Raw genomic sequence first — 16993 nt, 5'->3', positions numbered from 1 at the left:
TTTTTTTTTTTTATCAAAGGCCCACTTGAATGCAAATTTACTTTTTTTTTATTGATGTACTTTTACATCTTATTTTCAATGTAAATATGCATTGGTTTGTCATTTGTCAATGCAAAAATGTAATGTTGCCAAACATAGGCAAAAGTGAACCAGAGTGCAAATTTACCCTGAACCGGGATTTACACTCCATTTGCATCGTTTCCAAACGCAACCTTAGATTTAAAAAAATAGAACCTCAAAACTGCTAGGCAAAAACAGTTTTCTAGATGTTTACATTATCACCATAGACCATACACCATAAATTAAAGCTGTAGAATGCTGAAAAAAAAGAGAAAGTTACAACCTTCTAAAACATCCACCAAAATAGTATCGAATAATGCCAAACCTGGAGCATAAATGGCCAAGCACCTGTCATGATTCCCCTCCCTATCTCTCATACAGACCTTGGGAGAGTCTCCTCAGAGGGAATCTCAAGTGTTGCCCCTGCATGCTCTTTGCTAGGCTTAACCTCTGCAGCATCCACAATTTGCATGTGATGGTTAGAAAAGTTATAGGATATGCTTGTAAGCACCAAATCAAAACATCCATACCAGAAGGATTAGAAGATTGTGATCTAGAAGTAATCAAACTCAGAATATTAACATATAACTCAACAATTGGCCACTATAGAAGGGAAAAATCCAGAGACCCCCTTTCATACACCATTGATGTTATGAAAGCCCACTCTGAGCAACTTTTTCCTGCCCTGTTGTGACGGTTCAACCACCAACACCACCATCAAGCATGCCATCAGCACGCTATCTAAGTGTTATCATGTGTCTTGGGTGGGTCATTGTATGCTTTTTGTATAGGGGGGTATGCCAACGGCAATTATGTAAATAGTAGTATGATTATCCAGCATTTTGATGTATCTTTCTATCACTTCCCCAAAAGCTTAACGGACACTTTGAGGGGAGGTAGGTAGTTGAGTGAATCAATAGCATGTAAAGGTTAAGCACGAGATCCCCTCGACACTAAACTGTGTGCTTGTCTACCGGGCTTTTAAAAATGTGTTTAGAGGCTATATATCACACAGAAAGACTTGAAAACTTTCATTTGAAGCTTCTCGAAATTTGGCGATTTCAGTCTTTTTGGGTCTTTCCACACACACGTCTTCTCATCTTTCCAGCTTTTGGTCATCAAACGGAAAAAGACCGAATTCAAGCTTGCCAAAGCCCAAAAGACCACATGGAAAGACATGCCAAATGCTGCCTATGTTTTAGGGTCCCGCCTAAAACATAATTTGCTGGCCTTGGAGCCTGCAAATGTCATAATTTCCAAAGGTTCTCTTATCAGTCTCACATACATCCAATAACAGCCTGGGAACCTCAACCTCATTCTCTCAAAACCCATAGAGGACATCAACCTCAGAAAAACATTATCTCTGCACTGATTGACTTATCTACTACAATGGATCCAGATAAACCATCAGGATCTCTCTCCACTGTCCATTCATGAACCTCATTTGCCAAATGGACATGGGTTTCCAATAAAACATCCATCACAACAAGACTACCTAATCATGGTTACAGCTATCTAGGGTCTTGGAAGGAGTGGACTCAATGCAGACCTATCCTCCAGTTTTTTTTTTTTTTTTGCACAAAATAGCCACTTTTGGATTCTTACATGTTTTCTCATGCTTGTCAGCCCGGGATTTTACCATCAAACCAAGCAATTGAAATAAATAAGATCCCTGCAATCCTGCATTACAAGTTGCCTATTTATCAATTATGGTACTTGGACACCTTTACAATCCCAGAATTATCAGTCTTGGACATGATAATGTAGCCAATCTGACGCTGGATACTGAATGCACACCTTAGAGTACAGTTTGTAGCATTTGCACTTTTAAAATGCCCTAACGAATCTTACTAGAAATTATCTGTGTATATTAGAAGCTTAATCAAATTTGGCAAGATAATAAGTATTAAGAAAATAACAAGTGACTTGAAGAATTAAAAGACTATATATAAAAGCACGATATAAGCATTTTAAATGGGATACTGTACCCACATTTGTGACTGGATGTTAGGAAATGGAGTCATATCCCAATTTCCCATACTTATGTCTGTGTCAGTATCCATATCTGGGCATCAAAGTTGATTGATTGGTAGCATTGTTTTGGCACAGAAAAACTTCTAGCTAGGCAAGGAAATCAAGGAATAGTGGACACATCTCCTTCAGGTAGTTACTTATTAGCCATGTGCAGGGTATTTGTCATCAGATGGGAAGAAGCCAAGTAGGGCATGCTGATGGCCCAGCATTTGGGTTGTTGTACGACCACATTCAGTTAGTCCCTACAACAAAACAGAGGTTGCTCAAATTTGTAATAGCCTCACAAGGATCTTTGGAAGATTCCACTTTTTCTGAAGATTTGGTTAGATTTGGAAAAGCTCATTTAGGAGTATCTTTTTAGTCCATGTTTGGAAGATTCCACTCTCATTGTCACTGCTTGTGTGTGATTCCATACCTTCAATGGTAAGATGCCATTCAGATTTTTGTCCATGATTAGACAAGACTAGAGGTGACACTCCTCAACCTCCCTTCTTTCTCTGTACCTATTTTCTGTTTTCCATGATTCCCTTCTGCCTTCTCTACACCTAAAACCTTCAATTTTCGTTCGTTCATTAATTAGTCCAGCCCGTTTTGCTCATTTTCTTGAAAAATCTACCCTCTACAAACCACTTTGAACCCTTATTCCTCGGTTTTTTATTTGTTCAGCCTCTCTTCAAAATATTGTCCTATAACAGAAGTATTCCAGAAAATATAATCATTTATTCAATATAGAGCAGTGTGTACAGAAGCCATACAAGATTGAGAAAATATAGGCATGCTAAGGAGAACTCAATTATATGGTTCAGAGACCCCTCATGCGGTTTTGGTCATGTCCATAGTTTTTTTTTTTTTTTGGATCAGCAACACAGAATTTTATTAAGGCTTAAAGAAACCTCGAGTCTAAAGTGTTCTCTAGACTGAAAGAGGGCTTGGTAGGGGCTGGTCCAACAAACAAATTCAAGAGGGTTTATAATGAAGTCCAAAGGTGCAATGAAGGAGATAGCTGAGAAAAAAGATTCCGAGACTTAAGTGTTAGATGGTGCTGTGACCCACAGGTTTGTTACATTTGAGAAAAAGGTTGATATAGTTGGAGAGCTGGGGGTTCACAAAAAGGAGAGGGGAGGAGTGGAGGAGATGAACTCCAATGAGTAAATCCATTTTAAATAGCAAGGAAGAAAAGGGTGGACTGGAGGTAGAGGATTTAGCTGCAAGAGATTTAAGAATTGGCTGGAGTTTAGGTCTATTCTTTTGGGGCGACGAAGATTTTGCTAGACGGGCTTTTGAAGCATTTGAAAGGAGCAAGAGGGAGGAGAGTTTAAAGAAAGGTTTATAGAGGAATGAAGAGAGGCATGGAATGAGGAAGGATATAGGCAGGAAGAAGTGTTTGAAGGAGAAGATTAAGGTGTTGGCAAGCTGGCAGAGGGTTTTGTGCATTGGTTTCGTGAAATTGTGGACTCACAGTTTTCTTCCCTTTAGTTTGATGTAATTGTGTCATGTTTGGTTAGTGTTTTTTGGGTGTTGCCTCACCACCCGCTAATGTTTGTATTAAGTTTCTCTTTAATGAAATTTTCATTCTATTCTTCAAATTAAAAAAGAAAAAAACATTGAGCCCAATATAAATGATATCTATGTACTCCTTGCTTAGCTAATCCATCCGCCAAACCATTAGCAAACCTTCTAACCTATCTTACATGAATGTATATCTATTTTGACAACATCTTGAACCGCCTGAACTCATTTCTAAATTGCCAATAAAACCCATTCTCTTCTTTTCAACTAACCAAATGATTATCTTTGACCCCCCTTCTACAATCAGCCTTGTGATTCCCATTTCCTCCATTTTTGCACCCCAACAATAGCAGCCATGAATTCTGCTCCCACTGTTTTTTTATAAGTAAAAAAGAAAATTCATTAATAAAAAAAGTAGTAAATCCATGATGGGTGTTGAAGCAACACCTAATAACAAAAATAGAACAAAAAGAAATATAATTTCAAATCTCCACTTCTCCCAGTAGATGAGATGCCTCAAGCAATATCAATGCCAAAACTATAGTAGATTGGCCTACTGCCAACCTAGTTATCTAGCATCCATTCCTTGTCTTTAGAGATTCCTCAATTCCTTACTAACATCCTTCTTCTACCATTTCAAAAACCCCCTAACAGACCAGGACATCAGCCTCATTTTTGTCCTCCCCTCTTAATTATCCCTTGTAACTTTCCTCCACTCACTGAATCACCCTAATCAGTTGGCCTGAAAACAGACCAAAAATTTTCCCACCCCCATCTCGTATCACTCCTCCAATTCCGGAGGGTCCCAGATTGCCCAAACTACTTCCATCAAAATTAAGTTTCATCCACAATTATCAAAAAAAAAAAAAAACACAAAATTAAGTTTCATCCACCCTCCAATTGGGGGAGACCATAACTCAAGGAGTTTTTGTTTCCTAGAGGAGGAAAGAGCTATCGACCACCCCAATTTCTAAAAAAAGTCTTCCACTGAAAAATCTGAAAACAGTTCCTAAGTCTTAACCCAGTGTGCTACTCTTAGTATAACAGTCTCAATGGCTGCCGCCTTATTTCTTTCTCTATCTTCAAAGATTCTTAAGTTCCTCTCCTCCTAAACTATCGAAACTACTGCTGCCCTTTGCACACTTACACAATATTCTACCTCTTTTCTTTGTGCCTCTCAAAAAAGATGGGCTAAAGAGCATTTCCAAACAAACAGAAAGGATCCACCTGCAACCAAAAAGAGAGCAAAACCATTCCCAAATATAACAAACAAAAGGACCAGAGATTAAGAGGTGGTAAGCAGTCTCACCATTCAACTTGCACAAAATGCACCAGTTGGGAGCATTTGTGGTATGTTTTTGAGACTTACACAAAATGTCCATAGTTTTATTGGTATGCGCCAGTCACACAACACATCAGATCCACACTTCATCCACCCTGTTCTATTTCTATGGGCTTTGGGTGGCAACATCCTCTCTGATTTCTTTCTCATTATGGATGACTCATCCAATGTAACAAAAGTTCAGTTTGGGGTATCCTCTGATCATCAGTCTTACTTGCACCACCTATGCTACTAATTTTTCTACTAAAATTGCAAAGCATGTACAGAAAATTCTCAGACTTGTATTAAAACAATTTTAAAACATTTTCCCATTGCTCTAGCTTTGCATTCGACCAATTCTAGTCTTGTCAATCAATCCACATCATCATCAAATAACATACATCACAGAAATAAGGTGTTCACTCTCCTTCCAGGTAAGGAACAAATTTTCATGAATCAACAACTCTTAGAGTATTTTAAGTATGCTCAAAGAAATGATTCATACATGGTATTGGGTATACCATAGGCGATGGGTCAAGCCCCATGAGGAAAGGCCCACCGAACTTATATGGAGAGAAGTTGGTGAAAGTGAGTAATTTCCCTCTTGCCTCATTATGTTCTTCTTTCAAAAGGAAAGAAGAGGGAAACATATGAGAGGTTTTTGCTATTCTATTGGAGGGTTTTGAAAAAAAAAAAAAAAACTCAAGGGTTTTCTTGGAGAAGCAACGTTTACCGTGAAGGCTCATACCACAGTAAATTGCTTTTGTTATGCTTCTCTAAAGTTTGTTCCGAAAAGGCTATTCTTCCATTTGAGGTGAGAAGTATTGTTGATTCTTTCTTGATTGTATTCTACCTTGTTGGTGAGAGATTTGAATTGTAACCAAGGGGTTTTTCCTTTATTGATGATTTGTTTCTTCTAGATGCTGCTAGACAGCTGTTGTATTCCCATTATTATCATTATAGTGGAATTTTACTGGGTTAGTGCCCCGTAGTTTTTCCTCTTCACATTGAAGAGGTTTTCCATGTTAAAAATCATGGTGGCTTGTTTCTTGTGTTTTTGCAGTATCTTTGACTTGATATTGTCTATTTCTGTTGTTTTACTGCCTTGTTCATGGTTGGTTTGAGAAAGGACTGCTTTTCAGGTAACCTAGAAATCTGTCCAGGAAATATATCGTATTGTTACAATACAGTGCATCCATTGACAGAGCTATAACAGAGTATTTCTGTTATACACTGCAATTCACATACGGAAGGATACAAATATAAATGCCTAGTTCAAAAGAAGTTACCTACAACTAATGACCACACACTTCCATCTCTATACACTGCAATTCACATTCAAATGCTTGACGTTACCCAACTAGTTCAGATATTTAGTATGCCAATCTGATCTTCCTAAGTTGCACCTGGTTTCAGTACTTTCTTCACAAGAGAACCAATACATCAATGTGGATACAGCTTAAAAGTAACAGCAGTTAAAATGATGCAACGGCCACTGATGCTTTTATAACCTTTACTGCTCATTGGCAACGCAGGACAGGAGGCCGTCCTTAGACGTTTTGACAGTCTGTTCAATTTCTCACTTCAAGTTAAAACAAATCAAGGTCTTTCAATACCCGGAAACTAGTTCTCTACAAGTAGAATATAATTTAGGAAATTATCTATTTTAATCGAACTTGTAACAGACTAGTCTTCCTAGATTGCACATGTTTCTCATAAAATTCATAAAGAAAATGGATAGCACCGAACGAGAAGGGAAAGACTGGGAAGGAAGACGAACAAACAGTTGATGGGCATAATATAAATAGTGTAGAAATAGCCTTCATTGCCAAAAGAAAACAAAGAGAATGAAAGTATCCATCAAAGTACAGGATATGAGAAAGAAGCACGAAGTCAGATTTAAGGAGGTTTTATTTACCGAAACCGCCTCTTGAATTGAGTTTGGCCTGGACGATCATGTTGGAGATGAAATCTGAAGCCTCGCGAGCATCGGCAAGGAGTTTCTTTATCTCCTCTTCGGACGTTACGTTACGGTTCTCTTCGAACTTCTTCCTTACTTCTAGAGCCGACTCATTAAGCATCAGTGTGTCACCGGCAAACGATTTTCGAGTGGCTCGAAGCAGGGCTCTGTAAGCACTGAGTGCCTCTGCTGTTCCTCTTCCCATTTTCTGTCGTCTTTCCCTCTCCCTCTTTGTACATTGATCTTCATTTGGTCTGTTAAAAAAACGAAAAAAAAGAAAGAAAGAAAATAAATGACCTAATTAGCTCTTTGATCCATTGGGCCCTTTCCGGGCCAGCCAATTGATAAATAGTTTTGGGCCAATTGGCCTAAAGGCCCTAAACGGGAAAAACTGTTAAAAGTCCATTTTTCGAGTCCCGCCACAGTAGTGATGGTATGGTAGCAGAAAGGTGTTGGCACCTAGCAAATTAATGACTTCTATTAGATAGCCCCCCCATGGATTTGCATTGATCCACGGTAGGATTCATCCCATACTAATGGTGGGGTTAATAATTCTGAGATGGGCTGAACAGTCATTCTTCCTCTTTCCGGTATCATTGATTTTCCCCACTCAAATTCATCTGGGATTTATAATTTATCATTGGTTTTTAGGTACCTCTAGTCTTCCTTGGGTTCGGCCCCAAAATGGAATCCCGACGAGAGACCCAAGTCCAACGAGTCAATAGTAACCTAAAAGCCATGCTAACAGAACCACTCGTTCCATCAGGAGTCAGGATCAATTCGGACACTGGGACAGTGATCGCCAATCTAACACCCAAGTATGACCAAGCTTTCAAATTCTTTTAGGCTGCGTTTGTTTTTGGTCTAAACTGCAATAGATGTAAAAGTACATCAGGTGAATCGATCCTTTTTTTACTTTTTTATTTTTTTTCAAAACCAATTCAGGAGAGGCCAATTTAAAACTCTTCCACCCCTGAAATCGGTCAAACTCCCAATACACCCACTATAGGGGCATATCGGAAAGGTCCCATAACGATCGTATCCGCCGATACTTGAACCTTGCTCCTGAAAACAAACTCGTGAAAATACGGATTAGAGTGAAATTTTATACCAGTCCGTATTTACACCAAAAACGAACGCAGCCTTGGCCGTGGACCTCCATTCATCATTAGCTGGTTCATTAAGAACGTGCTGCATTCAGGATTCAAAGGTCAGTCTTGACTGATCGCCACACAACAGGAAAAAACAGAGAACATTTATAGGCGTGTTAACACATTTCACTCAAATGCTCCTCTCTCTCTCTCTCTCCACAATTATACGCCAGCGAAGAAAAAAGGATGGGAATTGAGAAACAAGTAAGAATCATATAACCCAATCGATTTTTAAAGAATACAATCAGTCCATTATAAGCCAACCAAATCCAGAGAAATGGAACAAACAACAAAGGCAGTACACAAATGATACATTGCTTACTAAAGGCTCACAAATGCTGCATTAAGGCAAGACTTAGAGAGGGCACTGTGAAGATTAATAAATATGTTCAGCACAGTGAAAATTCCAGCAACCACTAGTCCTTGCTGAAGGAGTGGGCACCTGATAATACAGTCGAACCACTTTGACATGTAGATATTTCATCAACTTGAATCAATCATTCTTACTGCTTCTTACGCCTGCACCTGTGATGAGCTTTTTGCTCTGAGAATGTGTTTTCCCCAACCATCTCCATATCATAATCTGCATACAAAGTAGAACCAAAGTCACTATGTTATATCTGGCGTTCTAAGTACTTCCCAAGGTTAGATAAGCATTTTATTAATCAGGTATTCCAACAGCTGCACATAATCATAGTAAAATGGAAAAGACGCTTATAGGCAAACTTGAAAGGACTTGAAAACCAAGGCTCCAACACAAAAGCAAATATGATATGTAGTCAACTTGGAAAATAGTGCACCTTTTTCTAAAGATCATTAGATTGGAATAGAAACTTCATCAAAGCTTTTGGTTCTTATAGTTAGCACTGAAGCGGCCATAGGATTGGTCCACTTCAACATATAGGTGAAGGGGGGATTAGTTTGTTCCTTGCTGCTAAATGCACCCCTCCACCACCTTACTGGAACCTATACTGCATGGCAAGAGCTTGACAAAGGCACAATCAAAGCATTCACTTTCTTCACTTCAATATTTAAATCCATGATGTTTATATGAAACAATTCACCTGGTGTCACCTCAATGATAGCACAATAGAGGAATTCTCTCAACGCATGCCAGTATGTAATTTACTTGATTATACCAGCATGGTTGTCAGGCAACTTGAATGATGTGCCACAAATCATTATCTACCAGATCCTGCTGGGCTGAAATCATATACACAATTACAATCATGGTCATGGCATGCAACAACATTGCTGGAACCATTGAGGCTATAACAGGAATCTGAAAGGATGTGCAGACTGGCACTGGCTAGGCACATTTTAGGGTAAGCACCTCACCCAGGTCCTAGGCGCAGCACTTTCAAAAGGCACACGCCTGGTGCACCTTGCACCTTGGTCCAAGCATGTGCCTATTGAAAATTTTACGCTTTTTTACTTTTTTTGAACCTAGCAGCTCCCGACCACACCCCTCAAGGCAAGCCCAAACAAATCCATGTTTTTTTTTTTTGATGAATAGCCCAAAAATATCCATGTTAGGGTCTTAAATTCTTAATTCTCACACAAAAAATAATGATTTTATAATTTTAATTGCCTTTTAAGAAATCCAAGAATCCCCTATTTGCTAATGTTGTTCATTCTTTCATCCTAATAAAATATCTTCTTAAAAGGCAGTTAAAATTATAAAATCATTATTTTTTTTTTGTGTGTGAGAATTAAGAATTTAAGACCCTAACATGGACTTGTGTGGACTTTCCCCAAGGGGCGTGGCACAAAGGTGACTCATAGAAGCAGGAATGTAATATGTTTCTCGGGCGCAAATTGGCCCTTGCGCCCTTTTTGCACCTTGCGCTTTTAAAACACTGTTGGCACCATAAAAAACCAAGTCTTGCTTAACAAGCCAAAATCTTAGTTCTAGAGAGCACTCTTAGATGGGAATTTAGAATCATGAGGGACTAGGTCAATTCATCGAAGATGATTGGAAAGGGACTAGGGGTGACTTTCTAGATAACCAAGAAAACAGTGCCAGATGGAAAGATCAGGAGGCAAGGGCATACAGTTGACACAGGATAGAGTGCAACTTCTCTTATATACACTTCTCATGGTCTGGAAGGGGATCAACACATCAGCTATCATAATAGCTTCTCTATTCCTCCTGCTCCTCCACAAGTGATCGACCATTCTTCTTCACCACATCCTACTGGCCTCCTCCTCCCTCAATAATGATTTCCAACCATCAGAATCCTGGTCTAAAATGTCCAAAAATCATACTTAAGAGTCCAAATCAATATACAGTAACACCATTTCCATCAACTTCATTTCATCCAACTATTAAGAAACTCCATTAGAGGTATGCCTGCACGCATACCATTATGGTCTACAAATAAGTTCCCCTTGATAATTCCTTCTATTAAAGCAAAAACCAAGGATACTTAAGTGGTCTACAAATGAGTTCCCCTTGATATAATACCATTTCAAAGCCTAAGTGCCCTTTTCCCACGCAATTCCTTGAGTGGTCTACAAATGATACCTTTTATAGAAGAAAGAACGCCATGGGAATTGGCTAAGCTCCAAAATGAGGTTACTACAAAAGAATTAGTAGTCAATCATAACCTAGGGCTTGTAAAAAAAATCCTAACCTGGGTATCATTTTCCCCCTTCAATTACCTTTGTGGTATCATCTTCATGATCAATGAAGGACCAACTTCGTTGATATCATATCAAATTATAAACACCTCAAATAAGCATATGATAAGGTCTCCCAAACAATTCCACTCCCCAAGGACCTAAAAGCATTGAATGAATTTCTATGAATCGTCGCCCAAATCACTAAAAAGACCAAAAAAAGAAAAAGAAGGAAATACCCAGTACAATAATGTTTAAATATCCACAGCAAGATCAGCCCCAATGATCTGAATCTAGTCTAGAAAGACTAGAATCCATCGACAAAAGGGGAGAGCTTATGATTACGCTCAACCAAGATAAATGTAACAAAGCCACGAATAATTCATTGAATATACGCCAAAATCAAGAGATAAGTAGTTAGAAGAGACACTGCATGATGTACCTCCAAATCGATCACCCCAAAACAACAGCCTTCCTTCGTCCTCTTCCTCGTCGAGCTCATCGCCATAGCCGAATTCTGCATCTCCTCTATAACCTGGCTCACTCCCATAGCCAGATTCATTCCCTTGAGCATCAAAGGCCCCAATTTGCCAAGAACTAGAACCCAAATTGTCCCGCTCACCTCCACCAGCATCCCTCCCTTCCCTCCTGGAATTCCTCGCCTCGCTAATGTCCGAATACCAATAGGCATCCCCATTCAGAAACAACTCTCCACTGGAATCCGTCCCCACCGCAACATGGAAATCAGAGCACGTGGCATAAGCTGCCGACGCTCCAACGGAGCAGCATCGGCGGGTACCGCTCTTGTCGCTGCTGCGGCCGGAGACCGATCGGGACCCTCTACGCCTCCTTTTACGGGCGATCCACCGGAAATTATCCCTCTTATGAGGCCGTGCCCCAGGCGTCCTCTCGTCTTCAAATAAACTTAGCTTGGACATGTCGAGACTGTCGATCGAAAAAGCGGTGGCTCGATCGGAGAGGCAGGGCCTCTTGCTATGAGCGCCATTGCCGGTGTTGGAGGCCGAAGAAGAGTAGGGTTTTGAATTGCAGAGATCAGACTCTAGGGTTTTGGTTAGGGTTTGCAGCTGAAAGGGTTTCCAGCTATGGAGCTGAAATGTGCAAGATTCTAGGGCATGGAGTGAATTCAGGGTGGTTTTGTGTGTCATTGTTTTAGAGATTCCGACATCATTTTAGCTTTAATGAAACTAGGGTTTGTAGCAGGGGCGAGAGAAAGAGATGGAGGAATGTCTTCGTCTGGGTTTTTGAGAGGTTTCAGAGAATTCTGGAAGAAGCAGAATGCCAGCCAGACAAACAATATACTCACCGTTTGCTTGTTCAGCTATTTGTTGCCACTAGTTTTGATATGAAATTATCAAATCCCCCCTAACAAATTGTAAAATCCCCGTCGGTTCCTTGATTCCCCGGTTCCGGTTATACGAAAATTGAAGAGAATCCGTGGATCGGGCAGGGATCTGTTAAAGACATCCGGTTCGTCAAAGGAGAAACGGCAATATGAAATGGATGGCCACGATTGGCCGATCTTGTTGAGTTCTGACAGGGAAATTTGGTGTCTGTTTGGTCTGGTCGAACTGCTTTAACAAAAGGGCAAATTTTTTAAATTATCTTTATAGTTTAGCTAATTAAGTGTATTCTTATTATTTTTGGCAATTGATTAACTATACCCTTATTGTTAGCATCCGTAAACATACTGATATATTTACTAAAAATTCTTAAAACACCCTTTTCACTTACCATCCCTAAAACCTTTCTGTCTCATCTTTGGGTCTCCGTCTCAGTCTCTCCTGGAGGCTTTCTTCATTATCCCAACGTTCTGAAACTCAAAGGCTTCCGATGTAGCTAGTGTGCAGAATAAATCTCAGTTCCAACATCCTCAAAGGCTTTCTTCTTCATTACTTTTTTATCTGTTTCAAACGAAAACCCAGCAACAGAGATGTGTATCTCAGTTCCGGTGAAGAGATCTTAAATAGCATGCTGGTTATGTAGTACCACCCTCCCTCGTTTTAAAAGATCTAATGGGTTCCGGTGAATTGTTGAGAGTTACAATCTGTCCAATATTATATCTTTTAATGGGTTTTAAAATACCAGCATCCTTCATTAATTCGGCTGCAAAGGAATCAAATCAAATTCCTTTTACAACCAAATCTTGTCTAACAAGTGCTAGATTTCGATCTCAATTCCAGCGAACAAAACGAGAGTGTACATCCCAATTCCGGCGGGTTCCAAAGAAGAGAACGATGTGGGTTCTAGAGAAGAGAACGAGAGGGAGAGGAGGTTGATCTCAGTTCCGACGAAGAGAAAGAGTGTAAATCTCAGTTTCAATGGGTTCCAAAGAAGAGAACGAGAGGGAGAGGGAGAGATCTACAGTTCTAGCCGTAACTGGAGTCTTATTGTTTCCTAATCTACAATTCCGCCAGTGGTTCTAGAGAAGAGAGCGAGAGGGAGAGATCGAGACCAGCTTGACGACCTTGTCTAGACACTGACTCGCCAACTAACACAGGCACCGACCTGACAACCTGGCCTAGACACTGACCCGCCGACTGACGCAGGCACTCCCCTGACAATCCGGCCCAGGCGCCGACCTGGCCGCCTGACACAAGCGCCAGCCTGACGACCTCGAGGAGTTCACCACCATACCCCGGTTCTGATAGGATGCGACGAGTCTTACCGTTTGGAGGCTTTTCACCCACCTAACCCGCGGGGACTCCGATATACAAAGACCTCACCCCCCAAAGGGAAGGGGGATGAAAAAAGGGAAGTAACCCTACTCTCTAGCTCTCTCATATTATCTTCAAAGCTCTCTATAATAAGAGTGCTAACTTAAGCGTCGGAGAGCCCCCACCGGGAAAATACCCCTGGGACCTCTGATTCAGTTCTCGCAGGTCCTTCAGCTCCCGCCGCCTACAAAGAGGAGGAAAAGATGGAGTTATCGGAGGTCCCTCAGCTCTCGCCACCTACAAAGAGGAGGAAAAGATGGAGTTCTCGCAGGTCCCTCAGCTCCCGCTGCCTACAAAGGAAAGAAGACCACCTCATGCTGAGGGCAGTCGGATTGCGCCGCACCAGGGAGCTCCAGCATTCTCTAAGTCACCGGCCGCCGAGTAGGCAGTTCGCCACCAAGCAGTTCGCCACCAGGCAATTCGCCACCAAGCAGTTCGCCACCAGGCAGTTCGCCACCAAGCAGTTCACCACCAGGCAGTTCACCACCAAGCAGTTCGCCACCAGGCAGTTCGCCACCAGGCAGTTCACCACCAGGGAGATCGCCACCAGGGAGATCGCCCCCAGGCAGTTCTCCACCGAGCAATTCGCCAATAGGCAGTTCACCACCAGGCAGTTCGCCCCCAGGCAGTTCGCCACCAGGCAGTTCGCCACCAAGCAGTTCGCCACCAGGGAGATCGCCACCAGGGAGATCGCCCCCAGGCAGTTCTCCACCGAGCAGTTCGCCAATAGGCAGTTCACCACCAGGTAGTTCGCCCCCAGGCAGTTCTCCACCGAGCAGTTCGCCAATAGGCAGTTCACCACCAAGTAGCTCATCACTAAGGCACGCCACCACCGGGTCAAATAACGGGGTACTTAGCCAAAAAATTTTACATCACAAAACATTGGTACGTGGCCGAAAACGGTTACATCAATTGGCGCCATCTGTGGGAACATGCTACAAAAAGCTAAGTTCTCATCCTACAAAAGCTAAGTTCTCATCTTGCCAAAACTAAGTCCTCACTTTTTAGAAATTGAAGCTATCACTTTATAATTTACACTTTTTATGAACTCAGAGACTATGCAGGGAGCTAACGGACTAAGTAGCTCTACCAACCTTACTTTCAATTCAGATAATGCCACATCAGTCCTCTCCGCAAGGTCCCCCCTACAAAGATGAGCTCTTTGTGGCTTCCACGGGAGTTGGCGGCCAACTGACTACATAGGCGCCCTTACCGGTCGAGCCTTCCAAGGCTCCCGTGTGAGCTGGCAACCTAAAGTTAGTAGTGCTGCTCCCGAAGGTCGAGCCCCTAGTAGCTTCTTGTAGGAGTAGGTGACCGGCATTACGAAGCTGATGCAGGCCAAGCCTACAGGCCACATTACTACTTAAGACCCGGTCGCCTCTTCGGCACGGGCAAGGTCAGAAAAGAGTAAACCACTAGTCACTCCAAAGCCTACGGGCCACATTACTACTTAAGACCCGGCCGCCTCTCCGGCACGGGCAAAGTCAAAAAAGAGTAGACCACTAGTCACTCCAAAGCCTACAGGCCACATTACTACTTAAGACCCGGTCGCCTCTCCGGCACGGGCAAAGTAAAAAAAGAGTAGACCACTAGTCACTCCAAAGCCTACGGGCCACATTACTACCTAAGACCCGGTCGCCTCTCCAGCACGGGCAAAGTCAGAAAAGAGTAGACCACTAGTCACTCCAAAGCCTATGGGCCACATTACTACTTAAGATCCGGTCGCCTCTCCGGCACTGGCAAAGTTAGAAAAGAGTAGACCACTGGTCACTCCCAAAGCCTACGAGCCACATTACTACTAAAGACCCAGTCGCCTCTTCGGCACGGGCAAAAGTCAAAGAAGAGTAGACTACGAGTCGCTCCCAAAGCCTACGGGCCACACTAGTAATTGGATCAGCACTTACTAGCTCATCGACTTACGGGCCAAAAGAAATCTACTCCCTTCGCTGAGTTACTATCAGCTCGGGAGTGGGGGGCTATTGATGAGGGTAGATTTGGCCCTCCAATGAAATTGTGACACGTGGCACCTCGTGACAACTAGGAAAACACCCAGCCAACAAACTTACGAAGTTGGTGACCCACCCGGGCACCAGTCTAGCCAGCCTGGCACGACCTGCGCGCGGCCTGACGCGCGCCTGCACGAACTGTGCGCGGCACGCGCACCTGCGCGGCCCGCGCGTGGCCTAGAGCGCGGCCTGCGCGACCTGGCCGACCTAGACCAGCCTAGCGCATGATCCGGCCAAGCCGCCCATAAGGCGCCCACCGACAAACCTGACCTAGACACTGACCCGCCGACTGACACAAGCGCCAGCTTGACGACCTGGTCTAGACACTGATCCGCCGACTGACACAGGCGCCGACCTGACGACCTGGCCTAGACACTGACCTGCCGACTGACGCAGGCGCCCCCCTGACAACCTGGCCCAGGCGCCGACCTGGCCGCCTAACACAAGCGCCAGCCTGACGATCTCGAGGAGTTCACCACCGTACCCCGATTCTGACAGGATGCGACAAGTCTTACCGTTTGGAGGCTTTTCACCCACCTAACCCGCGAGGACTCCGGTATATAAAGATCTCACCCCCAAAGGGGAGGGGGATGAAAAAAGGGAAGTAACCCTGCTCTCTAACTCTCTCATATTATCTTCAAAGCTCTCTATAATAAGAGTGCTAACTTAAGCGTCGGAGAGCCCCCACCGGGAAAATACCCCCGGGACCTCTGATTCAGTTCTCGTAGGTCCTTCAGCTCCCACCGCCTACAAAGAGGAGGAAAAGATGGAATTCTCGGAGGTCCCTCAGATCCGCCACCTACAAAGAGGAGGAAAAGATGGAGTTCTCGGAGGTCCCTCAGCTCCCGCCACCTACAAAGAGGAGGAAAAGATGAAGTTCTCGCAGGTCCCTCAGCTCCCGCTGCCTACAAAGGAAAGAAGACCACCTCATGCTGAGGGCAGTCGGATTGCGCCGCACCAGGGAGCTCCAACATTCTCTAAGTCACCGGCCGCCTAGTAGGCAGTTCGCCACCAGGCAGTTCGCCACCAAGCAATTCGCCACCAGGCAGTTCACCACTAGGCAGTTCGCCACCAGGCAGTTCGCCACCAAGCAGTTCACCACCAGGCAGTTCGCCACCACGCAGTTCGCCACCAGACAGTTCGCCACTGGGCAGTTCGCCACCAGGCAGTTCACCCCAGGCAGTTCTCCACCGAGCAGTTCGCCAGTAGGCAGTTCACCACCAAGTAGCTCATCACTAAGGCACGCCACCGCCGAGTCAAATAACGAGGTACTTAGCCAAAAAAATTTACATCACAAAACATTGGTACATGGCCGAAAACGGTTACATCAAGTTCGATTTCAGGCTGTCTATCAATGGAATCGATCTGGTCGGGTTGGAAAATTGGCCACATGATCGACTGCTCACCTATTGTAAAAGATTCTTGAATCAGTTTATTTGATTGGTTCAAAAGATAGCTTAAAATTAACTTTTCACTATATTTTCAATAGATAAAAATCCTTATAGAAAAGTTAAAAATCATATATTGAATAATTTAATGTAAAAGTATGATCTATACGATAGTAGACACTGTTTTTTCACTTTTCTATATTAAAA

At 42.9% G+C, this 16993-nt stretch overlaps 2 protein-coding genes across 3 annotated transcripts; both read right to left on the bottom strand.

The window, feature by feature from the left end:
- Nucleotides 1-218: 218 nt before the first annotated feature.
- LOC148867531 (complex 1 family protein / LVR family protein) lies at nt 219-8070 on the bottom strand. The gene is made up of 3 exons (XM_088975654.1): nt 7996-8070; nt 6843-7138; nt 219-510 (listed from the first exon to the last, which is right to left on the bottom strand). Exons 2-3 carry the CDS (start codon nt 7087-7089, stop codon nt 434-436), a joined length of 324 nt encoding a protein of 107 aa, XP_088831780.1. The 5' UTR covers nt 7090-7138; nt 7996-8070; the 3' UTR covers nt 219-433.
- Nucleotides 8071-8228: 158 nt separating this feature from the next.
- On the bottom strand, nt 8229-12105 carry LOC148867530 (LYR motif protein). 2 transcript variants are annotated; one of them, XR_016109382.1, is made up of 3 exons: nt 11100-11975; nt 8836-9238; nt 8229-8618 (listed from the first exon to the last, which is right to left on the bottom strand). XR_016109382.1 is itself a non-coding variant. In XM_088975653.1 (2 exons), exons 1-2 carry the CDS (start codon nt 11821-11823, stop codon nt 8539-8541), a joined length of 804 nt encoding a protein of 267 aa, XP_088831779.1. In that variant the 5' UTR covers nt 11824-12105; the 3' UTR covers nt 8229-8538. The 2 variants fall into 2 exon arrangements, 1 of the variants encoding a protein (XP_088831779.1); XM_088975653.1 differs by lacking the exon at nt 8836-9238 and having other exon boundaries at nt 11100-12105.
- Nucleotides 12106-16993: the final 4888 nt, after the last annotated feature.

This window comes from Nelumbo lutea, chromosome 3, assembly GCF_056320005.1.
Source record: "Nelumbo lutea isolate HS-2025 chromosome 3, American lotus-T2T, whole genome shotgun sequence".
Taxonomy (NCBI): domain Eukaryota; kingdom Viridiplantae; phylum Streptophyta; class Magnoliopsida; order Proteales; family Nelumbonaceae; genus Nelumbo; species Nelumbo lutea.
This window is presented reverse-complemented; position numbering and strand designations above follow the sequence as displayed.